The 23,822-nt window shown below is 46.2% G+C and overlaps 1 protein-coding gene and 1 pseudogene across 4 annotated transcripts; one reads left to right on the forward strand and one right to left on the reverse strand.

Moving 5' to 3' along the window:
* Positions 1–13,356: 13,356 nt before the first annotated feature.
* LOC136534259 (AIG2-like protein D) lies at positions 13,357–14,494 on the forward strand (annotated as a pseudogene).
* A 284-nt stretch (positions 14,495–14,778) lies between these two features.
* On the reverse strand, positions 14,779–22,804 carry LOC136534258 (auxin response factor 5-like). 4 transcript variants are annotated; one of them, XM_066526709.1, is made up of 15 exons: positions 22,273–22,804; positions 22,028–22,146; positions 20,453–20,551; positions 20,315–20,371; positions 20,077–20,232; positions 19,888–19,972; positions 19,560–19,650; positions 19,254–19,418; positions 19,021–19,143; positions 18,802–18,877; positions 18,597–18,726; positions 16,634–18,486; positions 15,832–16,022; positions 15,326–15,535; positions 14,779–15,243 (listed from the first exon to the last, which is right to left on the reverse strand). In XM_066526709.1, the coding sequence occupies exons 1-14, from the start codon at positions 22,364–22,366 to the stop codon at positions 15,337–15,339; spliced, it is 3,438 nt and encodes a 1,145-aa protein (XP_066382806.1). In that variant the 5' UTR covers positions 22,367–22,804; the 3' UTR covers positions 14,779–15,243; positions 15,326–15,336. The 4 variants fall into 4 exon arrangements, with proteins under 4 accessions (XP_066382806.1, XP_066382807.1, XP_066382810.1 ...); XM_066526710.1 differs by lacking the exons at positions 22,028–22,146; positions 22,273–22,804 and adding an exon at positions 21,313–21,347; XM_066526711.1 differs by lacking the exons at positions 14,779–15,243; positions 15,326–15,535 and having other exon boundaries at positions 15,910–16,045.
* Between the last annotated feature and the right edge of the window lie 1,018 nt (positions 22,805–23,822).

Below are 23,822 nucleotides of genomic sequence, written 5' to 3' on the forward strand. Positions count from 1 at the left end.
TAATAACAAAGTTCGTAGAAAATTTGATAAGCTTTCCAGAAAGTCCAGGATCACTGCTTTTTGGATTTGTAGAACTCCAGTTATGAGTGAAACAAGTAGCTACTAGTATGGCCTAGTCGATGCATTGTAGAAGTAGTTAAGTAGTAATCGAGAAGAGATATGCACCTACTCAAACAACATGATGCACTTGTTAACATATATGCATTCGTAATACTTATACCATACTCATGCATCTAGGATCGGAGGAAGAGATCACGTTGCTGGAATTCGAAGAAGCGGAGAAAGGGAACCCGCAGGAGGATCCGCAAGCCGCAGCTCCCGAAGGCGTGGAGCAGAACCCTGAAGAGCTTCCGGAGTGCCCTGACCATCGCCCTACTTCCTTTCTGCGAGGCAAGCCCTGGAGCATTATAAGTCTCCCAGTAATTTATAAATGTTTACTTACGTATTTATGATTGATGCATTAGGTTATAAGAGTTGAATGAAACCACTTGATGCATGTACATTCCTTGTCCAGATATTATCCCTTTAACCGGTATAGGTCTAGGATCGAATATATATGCTTAGCCATGCTTAGACCGGTAGAAGTCAGGTGATGTCCTGTCACCTGCGAGATATAGGTGGATACCGGAGCACGGTTGGCTATATCTGCTATCGTGGAACTGAACCATGAGGTAAAAGTAAATTGAGACCGGACGGGAGGTCGATAGGGAAGCAACAAGGCATGGAGGTCTTGGGTGTGGACTTATCCCCGTCCGTGTCGATTAAGGACCGTACCGTTGTTGGCGCTTCTGACAAGATTGAACGCATGCCTCTCACTTAGCTGGCCGGATAACTCGTTCCGACCGCGAAGCCGAGTAATTCAACTCAGGCCGGGAACCGTTCTGTTGTGCGCTCCTTCCAGGGAACGATCAGACTAAGCCCAAGGGCAGGTTTAGCCTGAGCATCCTGGCATCTGGTGTTCCAGATTGTGCGGCATAGTACGAACCCGCGAAATGTGTACCGGAGTTGTACCAAAGGTGACCTAAGACTATCGTGGCTGGTAGATCTGGGTTTGTGTTAGGAATAAATTCCCAGCTGGTTGAAAATCGATTCGAATCGCCGTCTCTCCTGGATAGTGAGAAACTTGGCTAGTCCCAACATCGTAGCAGCTATATTATGAAACATGATGGTTCGGATGAATATGGAATTACAATACCTGCTATGGTTACTACTGTATGCTTCTAAATGATATACCACATGTTTGACACAGGATAGTTGCAAACCTAGAAATGGATAGTTATAATTAACTTGATAAAGGAATCATAATTGTACAACTGGTAATTGCCTTTTACGCAAAATGTTGTCAAGTTACGTCCACTTATACAGCCTTGCATGATCCTTGGAGTCATTTTATTTCTAGTTCATGACGGGTAAGTCTAGCTGAGTACCTTCTCGTACTCAGGGTTTATTTTCCCATTGTTGCAGATGGCACTGTGTATCATGGTTATTGCAAGAGTTGCTTCTATCCCGCTGTGGATGAGGAGTAAGCCTTGGGCAGGCTTCCTTAGTAATTCCTATCTTTGCTTTTGTGGACCGTGATCTGGTTTGGCACTGTATCAAACTACGTTGGAAACTTATCTTCGAACTTATTTGCTTCCGCTTTATTTATCAAACTCGGTTTGTAATAACTTTTATTCGTACTCTGATGATGAAAAGTATCTGTGAACTTTATGTAATATGTGGCATGTATGTTGAATCCTGTACGGTCTTGGTTGTTGTAAATTGTTTATCGAGACCCGTCGTGGTACTCGACGGACTACCGGGTTTATATGGGTTCAAGTATGACAGTGCGACCGCTTGCGGATTGCCATTGTACTTGTATTCTTATAAATTGGTCGGTTCTGCGACACAGGGTTTGTTGGTAGCAAGCAAAATGGATGACGGTCATCTCGTGGGCCTCTTCGAGCAAGTCGACTGCGTCTTGCTGAGCCTCCATGGCTCGGTCGTGGTCGAAAGCCTTCACTCTTGGGGCGCCATGGTCGAGGTCGAAGGGTAGCACTGCCTCAGCTTCATAGGTCAGAAAGAAGGGTGTGAACCCTATGGATCGGTTTGGGGTCATTCTCAGGCTCCAGAGGATTGTTGGGACCTCTGCAATCCATCGCCCGGTGTATTTGTTGAGTCGATCGAAGATGTGTGATTTAAGTCCTTGGAGGACCATGCCATTGGCACGCTCGACCTGACCGTTAGTTCATGGATGTCCGATCGAGGCCTAGTCAATCCTGATGCCGTATCCACCACTGAAGTCTAGGAACTTCTTTTTGGTGAAGTTAGTCCCATGGTCGGTGATGTTACAGTTAGGAACGCCGAACCGGTAAATGATATCGAGGAAGAATTTGACTACCTCTTCTGAATGGATGTTGGTGATGTGCTTAGCCTCTATCCACTTGGTGAACTTGTCGACTGCTACGAGTAGGTGAGTGAAGCCACCTAGGCCCTTTTTGAGGGGTCCCATCATGTTGAGGCCCTAGACTGCGAATGGCCAGGTGATGGGGATGGTTTGGAGCTCCTATGTAGACAAATGGGTTTGCCGAGCGTAGAACTGGTATCCTTTACACCTATGGACAACCTCCTCAGCATCTTGTAGCACGGTGGGATAGTAAAAACCTTGGTGAAAGGCTTTTCCGACCAGCGACCTTGGGGCCGCATGATGTTCGAAAAATCCTAGCATGGACCTCGAGGAGGAGCTGCTTCCCCTGGTTGGTTGGGATGCACTTCATGAGTACCCCTGATGGACTCCGTTTGTAGAGCTCCTCACCGAACGCGATGAAGATCTTGGCGCATCGAGCGATCCATCGGGCTTCAGTCCTTTCGGGCAGGAGAACCTCCTCGAGGAGGTAGGCGAGTAGCGGTGCTCGCCAGTCGGTTTGATCGAGTGCCAATACGGCAACGTTTGTGGGTGATGTCATCATGGAGGTACTGGGATCGGAGCCCCCGAGCACCGGCTTGGCATTAGGGTCGGAGCCCCCAGGTGATGGCTTGGCATCAGGGTCGGAGCCCTCGAGCGCCGACTGGGCATCGGGGTGTGTCTGGATCAGACCTTCTAGGATGCAGGTGGACGGCTCATGGACGTCATTGATGAAGACCCCGCTTGGGGATGGATCCCGCCTGGTGGCCAATTTTGCAAGAAAATCGGTGGCATCATTGTCCCTTCAAGGGACGTGATGTAGCTCGATCCCCTAGAATTTGTCCTCGAGCTTACGCACCTCTTGGCAGTATGCTACCATGAGGGGGCTTTTATAGGAGGACTCCATGACTTGATCAATGACTAGCTCCGAGTCGCCACGAATGTAGAGTCATGTAGCACCGAGCTCGATGGTGATGCATAGTCCATTGATGAGGGCCTTATACTCCACGGCATTGTTTGAAGCTAAAAAGTGGAGGCGGATGGCGTAGCGGAGCTTACTCGCATCCGGGGAGATCAGAACCACTCCAGCCCTTGAGCTGGGCACCATTATGGACCCGTCGAAGTACATTGTCCAGTACTCGTGGGTGACATCTGGGGTCGGTGGCTGTACCTCTGTCCATTCGTCGACAAAGTCCACGAGAGCATAAGATTTAATGACGATACAGGGGATGTACCTCATGTCATGGCCCATGAGTTTGAATGCCCACTTAGAGATCCATCCCACTACGTCGCGGTTGCGGATGATGTCCCCGAGTGGGTATGAAGTGATGACCGTGACTTCGTGGTTGGTAAAGTAGTGTAGGAGCTTTCGGGTCGCCATCAGCACGGCGTATAGGAGTTTCTACACCTGGGGGTACTGGACCTTTGGGTCAGTGAGTACTTCCCCGACGACGTATACGGGCCACTGGACCTTAAGTTGGTGTCCCGGCTCCTCCCTTTTGACAACCAGCGCGGTGCTTACCACATGGTTGCTGGCCATGATGTAGAGGAGAAGGGGTTCTCCCCGTTTGGGAGCGACGAGGATAGGGGCTGACGTCAGGGATGCTTTGAGGCTCTTTAGGGCCTGTTGGGCTTCCTCAGTCCAGACGAAAGTGTCCGTCTTTTTGAGGAGCTTGTAGAGTGGCATCCCCCATTCGCCGAGCCGGGAGATGAATCGACTTAGGGCAGCCAGACAGCTGGTGAGCCTTTGCACGCCCTTGACATTGCGTATGGGACCCATGTTGGAGATGGTCATGATTTTTTAGGGGTTAGCCTCGATGCCGCGCTCGAACATAATGTATCCTAGCAGCTTCCCCTTTGGAACCCCGAAAACACATTTTTCAGGATTCAGCCTGATGTTGAATCTTCAGAGGTTCATGAATGTTGTGGCCAAGTTTGTGATCAGGTCATAGGCTTGAGTTGTTTTGACCACTATGTCATCAACATAGATGACAATTGTTGGTCTTGGCTGCTCGGTTTGGTCAGGCTGATCGAGCGGGTCGATTTGGTCGGCGAAGCATTGCTGCATGCACCTTTAGTAGGTGGCACCAGCATTCTTCAAGCCGAATGGCATGGTTACGTAGCAGTACAAACCATATAGGGTGATGAACGAGGTTGCGAGCTGATCAGACTCTTTCAACACAATCTAGTGATAGCCTGAGTAGGCATCCAGAAAGCAGAGGATCTCGCAACCTGAGGTGGAGTCGACTATCTGGTCTATGCGCGGCAAAGGAAAGTGATCCTTTGGACATGCTTTATTAAGGCCAGTATAATCAACGCACATTCTCTACTTCCCGGTCTTCTTTTTAACAAGAATAGGATTGGCAAGCCAGTTGGAGTGGAATACCTCTCTGATGAATCCGGCTGTCAGGAGTTTGGCGATCTCTTCGCCTATGGCCCTGCGCCTCTCATCGTCGAAGCGACACAGGCACTGCTTGGTGGGCTTCAAGCCCGAGATGAGGCGTAGTGCATGCTCGGTGACCTCCCGTGGTATGCCTGGCATGTCAAAAGGCTGCCATGCAAAGACATCGTGGTTGTCGCTTAGGAAGTCGACGAGCTCACGTTCTTATTTGGCCGGGAGCTGGGTCCCAATCCGAACCGTCTTGGTTGGGTCGGTGGGGTCGATTCCCACCGCCTTGGTTTCCTCGAGCGGTCAGAAGGATATTAAGGAGGTTGGTTTGTTACATTCTGGGACTACCAGGATCGGTGATTCCTCGAGCCGTGGGAGCTTAGATGAGTTGACGACCGCAGTGGCGAGCTCGTAGTGCTCGCGGTCGCACGTGAAGGCGTGCAAGAAGGCGCTGCTCATGGTGATGATGTCGTTCGGTCCCGACATCTTCAACTTGAGGTAGGTGTAGTTGGGGATTGCCATGAATTTGGCGTAGCATGGCTGCCCCAAGATGGTGTGGTAGGACCCTAGAAAGTCTACCACTTCGAACGTGAGGACCTCTGAGCGGAACTTGGCTCGGCTGCCGAACATGATGGGCAGGTCGATCTACTCGAGCGGGTATGCCTGCGCTCCTAGGATCACTCCGTGGAAGGAAGAGCCTGCCAGGCGAAGCTCCGATCGAGCGATGCGCATGGCATCGAGGGTGTCGACATAGAGGATGTTGAGCCCGCTACCTCCGTCCATCATCGCCTTGGTGAGGCGCTACTTGCAAATGATGGGATCGACAACGAGCGGGTAGCATCCTGATCTCACGATGTGGGAGGGATGGTCCCTCTGATCGAAGGTGATCGAAGATTCTGACCAACTGAGGAAGGAGGGGACACCCGTCTCGGTGGCACATGCCTCCCTATAGCATACCTTGTGCTGGCGCTTGGACCAGATGACATCGGATCTACCGAAGATCATGATGCATTCATCAGCGTCGGGGAAACCATCTCCGTCCTTGCCCGCCGTGCCTCCTTTCTTGGCTACCGCCTCTTTGTCGTCCCCTTCTTTTGGCCCAACAGCCTATCGTAGGAAATGTTTGAGGAGCTCGCAGTCCTTGTAGAGGTATTTGATGGGGTAGGCGTGGTTGGTGCATGGGCTATCCATGAGTTTGTTGAAGTGGTCAGGCAGGCCCTGTTGGGGCTGCTTGCCCATGAGGTCAGTTGCGGCGACCAACGTGGTGTTGTTCGGTCGGCGCCAGTCCTTTTTGTTCTTCTTGCCCCTCTATGTGGAGGGGCCCTCATCTTGGTCTGTGCCCTTGGCCTTGCCCTTGTCCTGGCCCCCGTTGAAGACCGCTCCGACCGCTTCCTCACCGAAGGTGTGGTTAGTGGCAACGTCGAGCAGGTCACAGGTGGTACATGGCTTTCGGCATCCAAGCCTGTGGATCAGGGACTCGTAGGTCATCCCGGAGAGGAATGTGTTGATGACGTCCGCATCGACGACATCAGGGAGGGAGTTGCATCGTTGGGAGAACCTGTAGATGGTCCCGCAGGGACGCACTGGGCTCCTGCTGGCAACTCTTGAGGTCCCAGGAGTTCCTAGGGCGGACATACGTCCCCTGGAAATTCCCGACGAAGACCCTCTTGAGGTTCGCCCAGTCGCGGATGCTATCATGTGGGAGGAATTCAAGCCATGCCCAAACATGTTCCCCACGTAGATGGGGAGATACTGAATGTTGAAATAGTCATCATCCACCCCTCTGGCTCGGCAAGCAAGCCATAAATCTTTGAGCCAAATATCAAGGTTTGTCTCCCCGGTGTACTTGGTAATGTTGGTGGGTGGTCGGAAGCGCTATAGGAACGGTGCTCTCTGGATACGCTGGTCAAAGGCCCATGGCCCCGGGCCCTTAGGGCTAGGACTCTGATCGTTCGGCCGGTGACTGTGCCTAGGGCGCGTTTCACCGCTCCCCTCGATGATTCGACCAGGATCCGTGTCGCCTGCTCTCATCGCCGCCCGGTGGACGTCATCATCGTGTCAGGCTCGATGCTGGTTGCTGACAATGCTGCAAGCATCCTGGTGTGGACTAGGCTGCTCGTGTACCAGCGGTCGGTGTAGAGCAGGCGCCAGGTCAGACCGAGGAGCGACTGCTACCTCCTGAGCCACACCTAGCGGTTGTAGCAGTAAGCGGATAGAGCGATCCGTCTGGCATGTCCCCATTCCCCCCGTGGGGAGAGAGGGCGTGTGTCATAGTCATGATGCGGAGCTTTCCGCCAGTTGAACAGCGGCGGCTTCTACTAGAACCCGAAGGTTCCGGTAGACTGCCCGCTCCTAGGGGTCGATGGGCTCGGGAACGCCGCGTAGAAGCATTGCTGCAGCAGTGATGTTCTGACTAGCCCGAGCGAACTATGGGAGATCGTTCCCTCATTCATGATGTCATGTTGGACCTAGCGGGCGCGACTCAGGCGCCACCCGTCGGGCTATGCACATGGGGCGCAACATGCTATACCAAGTGCGCTGGCGCAGGCAGCGGCTGGTTCTACCGCCGTTGTCGTAATTCCTCGGCGTGCGCTTGCGCAGACGCAAGGGCCCCCACATGCGGGTCCAGAGGGGTGTGAGTCTACATAGAATCCACAACCACCGGTGGCTGTTCCGGAGCGTCCACCATAGCGCACTCCCGGGATGGACGGTGGCGAGGTGCCACATCGCCGATGCTAGAGTCGTCGCTCTCACCCTCGTCATTCGGGAGTTCGTGAAGAGTGGCAGGAGCGTAGCTCGCCATTCCCATGAATTTGGATGTGATGGGGGATGGCGCCAGCATCCTTCGGAGCCCCCAAGCGTACACATCTGCGGGGGACGTGAGGCCATAGGGGAACCAATCGTACAGTGTTCGTGGTGTGGGCAATACGGTCCCTCCAGATGATCGGTGGGAGATAGTAAATAAAGAGTAAATAACAGTACGCATATTACTTATAGTGGGGTTTGAGCAAAGAGTTTGCTCGGAATGAAGCGCAGATGTCGCATCATCGAAGTCGTGCATCCCAGAGTCGATGGAGGGTGCCCCTCCGATGGGTGCCAAAACGAGTGCCTCCTCATAGAGGTGTAGTACACCGAGCCGGTCGGCGACGAAGTCTAGGCTTCCAAGGAGGAAGGCCTGGGATGGCTCGAAGACGGGTGGAACCCACATCCCAATAGGTGGGAGCGCGGGAAACTCCAGCGAGCCAAAGTGAATCGTATCGCCAGAGCCCACCATGGTAAAGGTGGTGGAAAAGTGGGCCATCTGATGCCCAAAAAGTGTTGAACGTATAGCGTTTGTCCCACGGACGGCGCCAACTATCGGTGCAGAAAGTGACCAACAAGTAAATATTTATAGTTTTGTCGTACGTTGTGATCGGAGGTGGCCTAGCACTCAATGACACAGGGTTTATACTGGCTCAGGCAACATGCCCTATGTCCAGTTTGAGTCGGTCGGTGACTTTATTCCTAAGCCTAGGTGCTCAAAGTTTGCAGTGGGGTTACAAACGAGAAGGAGAAAGATGGGGTGTACAAGAGGTCCGGTCGGCTCCGGTCGGAAGGGCCGAGAGCGACAGGGGCTCCGCTATGAGCTAAGTGTTCAAGCGAGTGCTTGAGGTCTGAACCTGGCGGTTCTGTGGTTGTGAGCTAGTGAACTTGATCGATCTGGATTCGCCTTTGATCAACCTAGATCAACTGAGTCTTTTGGGAGAGAGCGCATCCCATTTTATAGACGAAGGGAATGGCCTTACAAGTGAGAGGGAGAGAGTACGAATGCTTCTAAGTCTTGTTGCCCATGCCGGCGGGTGCAGGATGATGGCAGGTGCCCACAACACTGTTGGATGTCGGATGCACGTGGGAGGCTACGTCGTTTTGTCCGGGTATGGCAGATGTCGGTACCTACTATACTGTTGATGCCCAGAGGCATGTGAGGAGTTTCACCATGTTCACTCGGTATGGTAAATGTCGGCGCCCATAACACTGTTGATGCCCAGAGGCATGTGAGGGGCCTTACCGTATGGGAGTTAATGGCGCCCACAATACTGTAGAGGAAAATGTCGATGCCTACAATACTGTTTGTGTCAGGGAGGTTGCAGAATACTATTTTTGCTGGTGTATAGGGTACAGTCCCTGGTATTGTGGTTTGACTTGTGCGCCTTGTTTTTCTTTCTCCGTCTGTTCCCTGGTCTTTTCCGAGCGGGCGTCCTCGGTCGGTTTGTTCTAGTCGACTCTGGTTGCACCAGTCAGAGAAGAGCAGTGAGCAGGGTCTTTGCATACCCCGATCGGAGATGTCGGGTCAAAGTTGGAGGTAGTGTTTTCCCAGGCCTTCCGGCCAGAGAGACCGTCTGGAAGCGGGCTAGAGACCGAAACGGGCGCTCCGGTCGGAGAGGTGGGCCGGAGTCAGAAGGCGGGTGCTGTTCCTCCTCGGCCAGACCTTCCGATCGGTGATTGGATTGCCCTTCTAGCCTATCATTCAGATACTTGGGCCGGCCCACGAGTTGCGCATTTTGTCTTCTTGGGCCGAGCCTTTGTTAGGAAGCCGATCCGCGAGGGACCCCGGGTTTATGAACCCGACACATTTGTTCCTTAAAAGTTGATGAAGACCAGACATCATTGAAAATTGGAATCTAGAGTCGCATCGGCTGAATATTTTGATCAATGATTTCAAGGATGATTCTAACATGTTTGACCAACAGTGGTTAGATACTGCTCGAGGCCACCATACATTAAGATTTTTCTGTTTGTTCAGGCCAGCGCCACTTCCGACTTCTTCGGCGACAACCAGGGATGCCAGGAGCTGGCAGAGATCGCCGAGCAGGCCACAAAGTACACTGAGGTGATCAGGCTCAGAATGGAGGTATATACATGCGGATGTGAGGTATATATTCTTTATTCCTTGCTTTTCCTATCACTTGTGAACAAACTACCATAGGGAAAGTATGCTATCTAAGTAGTTGATGAATGAGATATGGTATGATGAAAGGAACCTTGCTTCTTTTGCAAAGTACTTGGGAAATTTTATTACAAAAATTCAAAATCAATAGCTTGTCTCCTCGATGATGTTGAATTTTCTACCAAGGCCATATGTTATTATTAAAAACCTTCCACATAAGCTGCTTGTTTTGTGTTGAGTTTTGTCAAGACTCGTTGACCCTTGTTGAGAGATTTATCATGCTCCCAAGATCAAGATCACATACACGCTACATATGTGTGCTGCTTCTACACTAGAAGTACGCAAAAACATGCTTTTCATCCACCTCAAAATGTTCTACTCCTACACTAGGAGAAGACAAAAAATATGTTTGCTAGGTTTTATCAGAATAAATGCTCTAAGTTCCTAATAGTATTTCTCTCAAAAGTTGTTGTAAAAAGAGACATGGGTTATGCAAAAATATAAAAAGATGAACACAAAAGAGGTCCAAAGTAAAAAAGGAAAAAGAAAAAGAGATGTGAATAAAGATAACCCATGTTCTCGCAAAAATATTCCACAAGAGAAAAATATATTTCAGAGAGCATAGTAGGATTAGGTTAGCCACTAAATATTCCACACACATGCACATCTTGATCTAAGAGTATGACACTTCTCTTCTTGGATCCGGGGTTTGACTTTATGATACGCAAGGTAAGTATGCTACATACTTTGTTCCTACCCGAACTCCACATAAGCATTTTAGAAGTAGGGTAAATAGAGGTGAAACAATGTCTTGGTGAGGAACTATGCACATTGAGCGATCTGAGAGAATCATTTGGGGAGCAAAGCTATGTTTTAATTTAAAAATCTTTCAAAAAAACCCAAGTTTTCTGAGCAGGAGAAGTGAGGATGACTGGATTCTAATCCGTTCCATTCTTCAACCACCCAAGATGGTGTGATAGACACTTCAAAGTTCACATGTATAGGTGAGGTTTGGAATAAGGTAATATTGCTACCAGTGAATTCTTAAGCTCCTTACCAGTGATTTGAAAGCCGATTATAGTTATAAACTCAGGGGGCTAGCTCTTAATTGGCTAAAGCAGATGAACAGTCAACCCAAGTAAGTCATCAAAGCCAAGTATTGCAATCAGATGTCGCTGACTCATGAACGAAGACCATCGGATTGAAATAGTTCAAAGCATGAAAATTCATACTTCGGACTAGGGGGCCTGTGTTTACACCAAAATTTGGCCAGCCAGGAAATATCATTGGCAAGGAATGACACGAGGTGCATCACGTATGTACCAGAAAGGAAAGGAAATATTCTTTAGTATATTTGGAGACGTATGACGTCTAGGAGCTCTTCATCGGCTAGAAAATATTATATTTTGGGAGAAGCATGATGTCCAAAGTTTCCTCATGTGAAGATAAGGAAGAAGCAAGAGAGGCTAGAAGAATTGGTAATTTTATTGCCAATGGAGTCTATAGAAGGAAGCCATACAGACGTCAACTGTGAAGCGCATCAGCCATCGGCTCTCCTTCTTGTCTAGACGAACAAAAGACACGTCGGTCAAGGAAGCTTTATTAGTGGATTCTACAAAAGGGGAAACTGGAGTCCATGTATCTTAAAATTTCCTTTTCTTTTAGTTTTATCTTGTTAGGCAAGTTTTGCACTAGATCACCACGTGACCAACTAGGATTGTCTCAAGCCTCAGGGTATAAATATAAACCCCGGCTATTGTAATCAGACATACACACAGCAATCAAACTCAGTCTTTACTTTTTCGGCTTCATGCCAACCCTTAGGAGTAGGAGTAATGTAGCTTTTCGGCGAGTTCTTCAGCAAACAGGGTTGCATCAACTGATCGACCTCCAGCTTGCTTGTGAGTACCGTCACGACTTGTATTATGCTTATAAAGCTGCATCAGCTGATTGATCTTTTATGAGCCATAATATAAGTTAGTTATCGATCTCTATCGTAGTTTGTAAGATTGCATTAGCTGATTGATCTCTTATGAATCATAATATAGATCAAAGTTATCGATCTTGTGTTAAATAACTTGTTGTTTAATATAATATCACCAGTTATCAAATCTGCTAAGATTAGTAAGACTTTCCTTGCTGTTTTGGGTTGATTCACCAGTTATTGATTTTGCTATAATTAATGTTTTATTAATTATACCCAAATCACCCGATCAAGATAGAGATAGATCGGCATCATATCATCTTAATTGGTCGTTCTCTGATCTGGTCATGCTTCAAATCTTATAATCGATGGCTTTATTCTGCTAGATCGGCTATTTTATCTCTATTCTAGTCAAACATAGTATGCATTCAAATACATGTTTCAATCTCAAATAAACTCACTAGTTAATGAGATCTAATCTAATGATACTATCATAGCTGCATCGATCCGGTGGAACCTCACTGGTAAGACTTTCGATTAGAGATTATCGATTAGTGGCTTTATTCATGATCGAGATATGTACTCTGTTTGTTTGCTATGCATGCATTGGCTATTTTAGCCGATTCGCCTGCGCTTTCACACATATAGCATGTTTTTCATGAACCTGTCAATATATAGATGGTTTTATAGATTCTTTGGCTTTAGTTTGTTATCATTATCATAGCTGTATCGATCCGATCGAACCTCACTATTGATGGTAACATATTAGATTTAGAGCATTTGTAGATTCATTTGTACTAGATAGTCAATTTGTTCGCATGTTGTATCCTTTTTCATCAAATTTATTGGCTCAACGTTTTATATCGATCATGTTATATTTAGCCGATGATTTTTTCTAATGTTCCATGAGCATCGTTTATTTCGATTCGTATCATTATCGTTTAATATTAGCCGATAATTCTTGATTCAAAGGTCTTTATTCCATGAATACGCTGGATATCGACTATTTAGTCGATAGCCCCATTGAATCGGCTATCTAGCCACATATTGAAACTGTCTGGTGCAACACCGATATGTTCCACCTTAAACTACTGATTATTATATCATTGTCAATTACAGGGTCAAATTGATTGGCACGCCTTTGATCTCAAAACTGACCGTTCTTATGTTGAAGCTAAGCAGATCTTCGAATTCATTCTGTTAAGATCATCCGGTTTGCTATGTGTTGATCACATCGTCATATTTTTGTGTCAATAGGTATGAATTAAAATTTACTTATGTATTGGTAGTAATATCATACATTTTTATTAAGCTAGGTCAGCATGTGAAGTCACGTTTCTTGATTCTACGTCTTGACGTTACCGTTTCCATATCCTGACTGTTATCAACGTGTTTTCGTTCGAATTGGTTCATTTTTTTTCATTTCCTATGAACCTTGTTTTCATTCCTATTCTTGGCCTTACCAATTTTGATTTTGTTGCGGTAACAAAATGTAAAATGAAAACAGGAAAGAGGCTATTCTGGTCGACCCAATTTGTCCCTAATTAATGGAAGCAGTACAGTTTTGTAATTTTTTTTTGGTACAAACATTTTTGAAAAAAAAAGAATTATGAAAAATATTTTCTTTTTTTTAGCAAAAAAACAAACAAACAGCCCAATCTTTCTGGCGGACGAAACCCAATTCAAACAGCGGCTCGGCCCAACGCAATTCCATCGGCCTGGCCGCTGGCGGCCTGTCCGGCGCTCTCCGTTCCACCTCCACCTGTCGCCATAGTCCAGTCGTCCTCCGCCCTGCCCCCCGGCTGGGCGATCCCACATGGCGTCGCCTCCTCCCGTGGCGGCCGCGGGGCCTCACAGCGTCTTCGTGTACGGCACTCTGATGTCGGCGGAGGTGGTGCGGGTCCTCCTGGGCCGAGCACCACCCTCCTCCCCCGCGCTCCTCCCCGACCACCGCAGGTTCAGCATCAGGGGCCGCGTCTACCCGGCCATCCTCCCCGCCCGTGGCCACGCGGTGAGCGGAAAGGTCCGCGTCCGCCTCTCACTCTCTACGCGCCAGCCGTAACCCGTCGCAAATACGGCAGAAACATGGAGGCGAAGGCCACCGAGACAGCTCCCGTCTGAATCCGTTGCCTCTGCTCCGTCCAGGTTCTCAAGGAGCTCACCGACAGGGAACTCCATGTGTTCGACATGTTCGAGGACGAGGAGTATGTGAAGACAACCGTCGAAGTCTCACTGGCTGTGAGTACATTGCAACCGTATCTGCACCATCTGATTCTGATCGACTGCCCATGCTTACTACCTTCGCATTGTTCTGAACTTCTGATCCTTAGTAGCTCAGATGGTTAATGGTTTCATTTTCAACGATGAAAAAAAGATGGTCTGGGGGTTTTGCAGGATGCACCGGAGAAATCACTCGGCTACGCGTACATATGGGGCAACGAGCGTGATCCTGACCTCCACGGGGAATGGGATTTTGAGGTCTGACTGAATGTCACCGTATGATGTTCGTGTTTGTGTCTGTGATTGTATGGTGATTCGATTTGTATTGATGTCTCGGTTTCTGGTCTGTAGGAGTGGAAGGAAGGTGCATTTGAAGGACTACCTCGAGATGACTCAGGAATTCATGCAGGAACTCGGGCAATTTTAAACACTTCTCCCCTGGTTTGTAACTAAACAGGATCCTTGCAAATTACCATAGAATAATCTGTGTCATAGTATAGCCTCTTGTGCTCATATAGAGTCGACGAGTGATTGCTCCACGATGCATTTCTTCTGTGTTTTTGGAACATACAGATGTTACTTGAGCCATTTGGATGTGAACAAATCGACTCTTCTCTTCTGCCTGTTTTTGCTGTGCTGTCCTGTGAAATGATAAGGTTTCTGCTTCCTACTAGATGCCTACCACTAGCAGTGAAGTTTACTGCTCTATATATTGGTCACCAACGATTAGGATCTGGATCTGACTAGTTGGCAGTAAAAAGTATATACAGAAATCTGTCAAACTTTACCAAAATGAGATGTATAGAGTTTCCTCGTAGTGACTGATAAAACCTGGTTATAGTCAAACAAAGTGCACCTACAAAATGGACACTGACAGGTTGTCCATTTGTAGATTTTCTGAAACTAGATAAGGAATAGCAATGGGCAAAAACAAGTAAGAATAGCAAGCATATGCCAGTTCACTTAAATGGGCCATTCACATTGGACAAATAGTACTAATCAGTAGAACCTCTTTAATCTGCTTCAGTATTTTCTGAACTGAGACTCATAGTGCTACATGGGTTTCAAGCAACCCCAGGAGCAGTTAAATACAGAATTACAAATACTCTCCACCAAAATACTTTATCTTCAGATCTGCCTACTCTGCCTGAAGTTTGGATTTTGCCTAACCCTCTGTCCGACATTTCGACTTGCCACAGCTCTAGGTAAGTTTCATTCTTCTTGCCTACATTGTTTCAACCAAGAAAAGTACACATATATCTAAAACATACCCTAATCTGAGGAGTGCTCTCCCAGCTATAAAAGCCTAGACGTCTACAGCATCCTGCATTGCTTGGCGATAATTCTGTAGATGGCTGGATACTGGTTGCTTTTTGCAACCATAGTTCTCACCTCCCATTCTGAATTCATAATTGTGAAATGCAGTTCAACAACTAACACAGGGATAAAAGGAAATACTGTAAGCAAACTGTGTGTACGTACCTGTGATCCGGTCATTCAAATTGGTCGTAGAAGCCGATCGAAGGGTTACCAGGGTTCTGGTCACAGCGAGGCTTCCAGGCATTCCCACCATCTGAACTGCTGCAAGCCTGGTTGGAGAGGACATTGTTCCCCAAATCACCATCTAAGCTCATCTGTTGCACTTCTTGGGGGGATAGGATCCTAATGCACTTCACACAATTCACAAATTCCCTGTATAATTCACATCACATTTTATTATGATAATAACCAACGAAATTCTTCTTCTATCATTTATATTCAGTGCATTTACAAAATTTACACACCCTATAAGCTTCAGCATATGCTTATCAATAAAAAGGAAGACACAGGCACATTGCTGTTCACTTTTGTACATTTTTTTTTACTATATTACATTCCTAGACAGTATACACATCTACATTGGGCACTTCTACAATATTATTTTCTTGACAAATTTTCATAGTGAATACAAAATTTAATATAAAGCAAAAGTAGGAACATAAACTTACTCCCATGGGTCATCACCGAGAAGTAGGATGTCATCCTCATGGTCCTTGTAGACTAACTTCCAGCCTACTCTCTGTCGGTCCTCAAGTTGGCCCTCTATACCAAACATGCGGGCCAAAGCATGCTTCAATTCTTCATATCCAGAGAACCTACCTATGTCAATAGACCGGCCTACAGCTCCACGCTTGTAGACCTACAGGATTTATGTTACAGTCACTTTTATGAAAATGTTAGGTTTACATTCAAAAGAATGAATGGCCATAGCAAACAAAGCACATGCTCAAGAGTTTATGGCTCCAGAGTGAGCATGGTCATAGAAGGTCCCAATTGCCAAGTGTCCAGTCCTTGACAAGCTTTTAAAGCAATATGTGACCACCTCATAAACCATACATCCAAGCAAGCATTAATACACCTATCTCGTTTGAATCGTGATTTCTAAACTGCTTGACAGTAGCTGACTACTCAATTGACATAATAGCATGGCACCATATACTAGCACAGCTAAAACCATAAATGCGCTCTTGAAAAGACAGTTATACATTTGCTTTTCTACTAGTCTGAATATGACAGAATTTTGACTACCCTTTCCTTAAACTTTTTTACATGTGAACTTTTTACATGTACTTCACATATATTGTCATATCTGCTCCAATATTTCATCTTATATTTGGTGTACAGAAGTGTATTCCATTCTTCCATTAAAGTCCCGCAATTCAATATTCAGGAATTAGTAAATACAACAACAAAAGTATACCATTGAATGTTATAATATCAGTAAGTTGGGTTATTTAAAGAAGCACAAACCTTTGTGAATGTCCGCATTCTCTGTGGTGGAGGTGGAGGGGGCCAAGAATTTCTGTTCAACATGGCACCATCGTTGATTGCAGAATCAATTGAGTTAAAAGCTATATCAGACTGACCGAATGACTGTGAAACCATGGAGGTTGAGATCTCTTGTTGGGCATCCTTTTGTATTTGGTAATTGTTCTCAACATCAGTTGACAAATTAGGCTGACACTTCACAGGATTAAGTGCACTTACCAACAAGCCTTCTGTTTCCATAGGAAAGCCCAATGGACCATCATTGTTGATCCCAAAGAAGGCATTGTTAGTTGGATCCACTTCTTGAATTTCCACATCTGGAAGTGCATCTTTGAACATTTGTTGCTGATTGAAGTTAGAAGTGAGGAATCCTTGATGCAAAAGTCCATCTGTTTGGGTAGGCCATAATGAAGTTGCTGATGAAGTTGTTTCCAGGTTGTCTGTTGATGGTACAATGTTCAAAAGATTGTCATGTCCAGTCCCAACAGTGGGTGACTTTGAGGTGATTACATTCTCCTTCAGATCATGGTTCAACTTCGACGATTCCTTCATCATTATTGGAGTTGTTACAGCTTCACCAGATGTTGGAATTGACATCAGAGCAGACGATTGAGGCACCTTCTCCATGTTGACCTTGCAATGCTCATTCCTGCCAATGGTTGGGTGTGCCAAATGATTTCCGTTGTTGGCTGTAGAAGGTGATGTTGAGCAAGAAGGGATTTCCTCAGTTAGTACAGATTGTGTAGCACCTGGAATCATCAGTTGGCTTCCAGCTTTGGACAGAACGTTGGTTGATGAAATCGGTGGGAAGGCAACATCTGACACATCTGCAAGTGCAACTTGTTTCTGTGAAAGCTTCTGCTGTTCTTGCTTCATTGGTGGTGGCGCCTGTGATGCTTGCAGTGAAACTTTGCTATCTTGCTGAGGCACGATCCGCTGCTGAGCAAGTGAATGAGAACTCGATAGCTGCTGCATATCCAAAAGTAACTTCTGTTGTTCCTGTATTAGCGGTAATCGTGAGAGTGGAACTGCTGGCTGTGATATAAGTGACTGCTGCTGTAGTTTCTGTAATAGCTGCAACTGAAGTTCCTGGTCAGACAATTGAGCCTGTTGACCAGCCAGATTCACAAGTTGACCTGGCGACTTGTTTAGCTGCTGCTGATTCTGCTGCTGCTGCCGCTGCAGTTGCTGAAGTAAAAGCTGCTGTTGTTGCTGCAGTTGAAAATTCTGGTCCTGATGTTGCTGTGAAAGAAGCAGCTGTTGCTCACTGGTTCCCTGCTGGCACCTAGTTGGAAACGGATGTTGTTGTTGCTGCGACTGCTGCTGCTGCATCTGAGTCTGGATAATTACCTGGGCCTGGACAAGATTGGCTTGAGCCTGGCTTAGAGGAATTGCTTGGTTAACGGGCTGTTGTTGCCTCTGCTGGTTGCCAACTTCTTGCTTCAGTTCTTGATGGTTGGTGATAGCATCAAGTTGATTACAAGACAACGATCCCTTGGCAAGCTCATTTATAGGTTGCATTTGCTGAGGGAGCTTGGAAGCATTAAGCTGTACACTGTTTTGTTGCAGGAGATGGTTCTGAACATATAACTGCCTTGCAAGCTCAGCGGCACCAAGGTTTTGCATGGCAGGGTTACTTAGAGATCGCAGATACTCCGACTGTATGCCTGTATTAGCTAATGTGGAGCTCTGCTGCCTGTTCATGTTCATCCATTGAACCAAGCTCAGACCAGGCATTGTGGTGTTCTGGGTCTGAGCATCCTTTATGCATATCTCCTCACCAAGCCAAGGCATTGCCCTCTTGAAAAGGTTTTCCATCTCTGATGACTCGTCATCTGTTAATTCAAATATAAAAGCGAACCATGTAAACCATCAGAAGTAGTTGTCGTGATATGCAATTTGCATTGCAATCTAAAACAGAAAGATGAACCTAAGGCTGATTTACCTATTTGCCTAGGGCGCTTTACACCAAAGAAAGGCTGGGGGCATATGAAGAAAGGAGCAGCAATTGGTTCAATCTCCCACATTGAAACTCTGTTTCGCCTTTCACCTGCAGCAGACTCATCCCAACCAACCTACAAAATTACGCTACATCTGTGAATCAGGTACAAACCAAATCTGCCATCAATGGTGTGGCTCAGCAATCTAACCTGTAAGTTGCGCCACTGGGAGTTTTTCCATCTTACAGGATCTAGGTCACATATCCCAGTTATCGTACCCATGTACCTGAAGAACATTAAATAATTTAATTAGTATAGAATAGGCAACAAAACCACGGCTATAATTTAGAATTTAAAACAAAGAAATATAAATTGATTGTCAATAATGTGCCAAATCAAAATCAAAATAGGTAAAAAGAGCCACTGTACCTTCTCATCCCTAATTCCTCGGTCTCAAACATCATCCGGAATCGCATTCCTAAAGATATTTGGTTACTATACAGTGCCTTCTGGTATTTGGCAAATGGGATAACAAATTCAGTAGGGCTAGCCCTGAAAGTCCACATTTCAGATAAATCAATCATTGATAGTTACTGAGTTACATAAAAAGGCTGTTTAGAGCCATCAGGGTGGGAAAATTATAGTGTAGGAACATTACTCGCCTAGGGTTGTAAAATATGGTAAATGGGCTATTGTTAGCAGCAGCATGGGCCGCTGCAGCAAGCACCCCTATGTGCATACTGTCACTTGAAAGTACTGAAGAGGATATATTAGTTGGCTGCCGGCTAGCCCGCCTGATTCCCAGTAGAAGTTGCTGCCTTTCATCCCTAAAATCATGATGAGCCAAAACATAGATGATATTCATACTCCAATTTTGTTCATTATTTCACAGGTAAGTTGGTAAGAATCTTTACTCTAGAAAGAACCAAGACAAGCTTTTGCAAGAGGAAAATGATCATGAAATTTACCTAACAAAAATGACAGAATCACCAACAAATAGTCTCTTGCCGCCCACAAAAAGACTCCACCCAGTGGTAAGTAAATGTCTTTTCGGCTGACCTGATCATAGTAAAGTACAAAATTATTCATAGTATTGAAACTTGCATTTACAGTCAAGGACCTCTAATGTTGGCAACAGTAACAGTAAATTTTCCCTTGCAGACCACCCAGAACATAAAAGAATCATGTGCAAGGTTCTTCAAATGCATGAAACTTCATGGGGAAATACTTGCATAAAAACTAAAAGAGTCCTGCTACTGCCATTTTGTAGCAATGAAAGTGCTATATTTTCCCCACCTCGAAATATATGGCGAAATGTCCACACATTGTCATGTATGTCTCTGGCTTGAAGTTCTTGAGCCGGAGGCTGCATACTGAAGTCCTGTAGAACAGACCAGGAGAGTAAAAATATTACAATGGCACTATGACGTTGATAAACAGCAAGCATTTTGCGGCGGCAATGTTAGATATTTGATGCCTGGATACCAGTGGAGGTAATATCTTCTCTGCAGCACGGCGAGGCACAGAGAAACCTCCATGTGTACTTGTATCACTTGCAGTAAGTGTCTTACAGAAGAACTCCATCTGTGGCCTTGCATGTTTTAGTGCAAGCTCGGATAGCTGTAAAGCCTCTTTTCCATACTAAACCAAAGTCAAAGCCAATGTTTTAGGACATTGGAACAAGCAAGAGACTTTTGGAGAACCACAAGTTCTAGATGCTCACTGTGTTCACTGGCTGAAGAGTCATCTGTGCATACACCTCATCAGTGTCTGGGTCCGCCTGAGGACAAAAGAGAGATGGTTTTAGAATTGGTGATTGCAAGCTCCGTGTCAAAAGTACAGGATAGGAAGTGTACATTACATGCAAAGTAACACTGTGAAGAAGACATATCAACTTTGAGGGAAGATTTGGGTAGCTTGGCACATGTGCATCAATGTCCTTTTGCATAGAAGCTGCAACCTGAATCAGAAGGACAATAAGTCCAAGCATAACATTCCGTTTGGAAGAAAGTGAAAAATATTAGTATTCAAATATTCAAGGTAACTTTTTGTCTTAATCTCGGGAGACATTAAATTGCAGGCAGATTAACCAAGCATCAAGTATATGGGGACTAATATCTTTTCATTATTTTCCAGTAATACACCACAACTTTTCCTGTATTCATTGTTGCATTACTGTCACAGTCAGAATAATGCATGGGGAAATATTTATCTTTGTGGCGCTGTTATTTCAAAATGTGCTAGTGTGGGGACTCATCAGTACTCTGCGGATTTTACGATAAAAGATTATTTCATGAAATGATTAAGAAAGTAGAGCCATTCGAACATGCTTCCCCTTTTGCTAACCCTTTCTGCAGATTGACTAAAAAATTGAAGCGGAAAGTAGTCTGCAGTTTAAAAGCAGCGCCGCATGAGTGAACTTTTCTTAGATAAACTCTTTATAAGTACTGTGATAAAGTCCTCTACCATCATGCGCAACACAACCAGATGTCATAAAAACAAAAGGATTTCATTTCCTTTACTTTTCTTCTGAAATAGAAAGATAATTTATGTTTTCATCTTTCTGAAAAGAACACCATGACTGGCTTTTGGATTAAGATTTTTATAGAGAACCATCACTTATGATAAAAATAAAATTTCATAATCATGTTATTCCAGTGCCAAATCAGGAAGCTGGAACAAAAATTACCCATCCCAGGACCATAAATGCAAGCAACCCACATGCACAGAAGATGCTTCATGTACACCAAACTCCTTGCAAGGAAATAGTGCACAGCACACCAGAAACCAACAGAGGAAAGAAGGATGTAGGACCCCAATAGTTCCAACCACTTTGTCAATGAGCTAACATTAGCAGGTTCTTGCACTGGAAGATATCAGCAACCGAGTGAAATCTTCACATTTCTAGTGAAGAATGGGAATCTTCTTGCACCAAAAAGATCTGAATGAAAAAAAAAATCACCAGAAATCTGGTAGTAAAGCAGATTATGGGAAACTATTCCAGTTAGCTCAGCAACAATCAGTAGGCTCTACCCACAAATCAACAACTGTTTTTCATTTTTATTACTGCACTGATAGTAATACCCTTTCTGTTATATCCCTTGTATAGAAACCAAAAACATTGTAGTAATAAACTCAACATTAAGCCAAAAAAAAAATCACAGAATGAAAAAACACAACTTTTCACCTGAAACACACAGAATCAAACTACAAACTCTGCACAAGTATCACAGAACACCGACATATAGATGCCCAATTGAAGATTTGGTGGCATGATCCCATAGAAGATGCCGAAGAAGCATCAGCGGATGTTACAAGAACAGAGCATCCCAAAGGCTGTAGCAATGGCGTCAAGCCGTCAACGACCGTTACGGCGTGACGTCGAGAAGCAGGAGCAGCACGGGGAGGAGGACGAGGAGGGCACGGTGTCACTCACCTGCTCGCTGTGGCCCTGCGGGAAGTAGACGACGAGGCTGCCCACCGGCGGCAGCGACACGAGCGGGCCCGAGCAGGCGTACCACAGGTCGGCGTTGATCGCCGGCGCCTTCCGCTCCCCTGCGGGCGCATGCCGACGCCGGCGTCAGCGACACGACACGAGAAAAAAAAAAGGCGGGCGCGGCGTTCCGTCGAGGCCGGCGACAGACGCACGCGCAAAGAGGAGGAAGGTGGCGAAAGAGGTACCTTCGCATGGCGCCGCGCCGGTGGAGGCGGCCGCGGCCGCGGGGGAAGGGACGGGCGAGGGCGCGACACCAGAGCTCGCCGGGGACTGCTTCATGGTCGCGTCGCGTGGCCACGCGGGAGCTTCACTCGTGGCCCACGAGCATGGAGCAGGGGCGGCGCGGCGTCGCTGCCAGACAGACAGCGCGCGCCGCCGGATGGCCGGGTCGTTCTTGGCGGAAACAACCTACAGTACTACTACTACCTGCCTAGGAGTAGTTGCTCCGGACGCGGCGCTAGGCGAGCGGCGTGGCGGCGCCTCCCCGACAACGCGAGCAGCACCTCACGAAGACCAAGGCCGTCCCCTAGAGAGAGAGACAGAGAGAGGAGGTGCTGAGCTCTTGGCTAGTTGGTGCGTTGCCTCGGGAGTTAAAAACGAAACGCTCCTTGCTTCTCTCTTTTTCCTCGTCTTCTTGCGAGACTGGAGAGAGAGAAAGAGGAGGTGAAAGACAGCAAGAGGATGTCCTCTGCAGCTCTCTCAGCTCAGCTCAGCCCAGCCCAGCCGCGTCCGTCGTCTCTGACGTTTTGTAGTAGGGCCCGTTTGGATCATCGAAGGATTATGAGAAGCCAGATTATAGATACTGATTTTGAAAATCTAGATTCTGAATAGTGATAATCAGTTTTGTTTGGATCTCAGATTATACTCTTGGACAGTGGATTTGTTATGCAGAAAAATGTCTAAAATGCCTATGGCTCTTTTCACTTTTCTTTTCATTCGGCGGTCACATCTCGTGGACAATATTGTCTTTCTTGGGACATAATCTCCCAGAAGCTCCTCCCCATAGGATACTGGATTATAGCATAGGATTTCGAGACAGATACCTAGAATCTGCTAGAAAGCTTGCCCGTTTGGATTGCTATCTGGATTCTTTTGCCGGATTACAAAATACTATCCAGAACCAAACGGGCCGTAGTATATGTAACTAAAATGAAAATCTTTTTCTGCACAGTGAAAAAAAATCTAAAGGTTTTTTATATGCTTAGCTTGTACCTCCCTAAAATAGTAGTAGAATTTATTTTCCTTGACATGACAATAATGGGCCGTGTTACAGTGATCATGATAGCGAGTTTACCGTGAGGAGAGACGTTGACGACTTCGATCGTGTGTTCATAAAGATAATTGGATAATTTAGCATTCTAAATACCGGTTAGTGCGACACGAGAGTGGATTTTTAGAATTGTGTGTGCAAATGTCAACTCATAACAAGCTGAGTTTGTTATTACCGTGTGTTCTATTGACTCCATGACTATTTGTGTTCTCTTATAAAGTTGCGTGCTCGCTACTAACTTTGATCGGAGATATAAGTCCACGAAGATATCAACGTGATCTATGAGATACTGTAACACACATTGAATACCAATATCCATAAATACATTGTTTTATTATCAAATATGCTCTACGTTGCAATGAGAGAAATAAATTGTTACATGGTCACCTAGACTAGCATGTACCAATGACAATGAGGTAAGGCCCTGTTTAGTTCCACCCAAAACGCCAAATTTTTCAAGATTCC

Source organism: Miscanthus floridulus, unplaced genomic scaffold (assembly GCF_019320115.1).
Source record: "Miscanthus floridulus cultivar M001 unplaced genomic scaffold, ASM1932011v1 os_1718_1_2, whole genome shotgun sequence".
Classification (NCBI taxonomy): Eukaryota; Viridiplantae; Streptophyta; class Magnoliopsida; order Poales; family Poaceae; genus Miscanthus; species Miscanthus floridulus.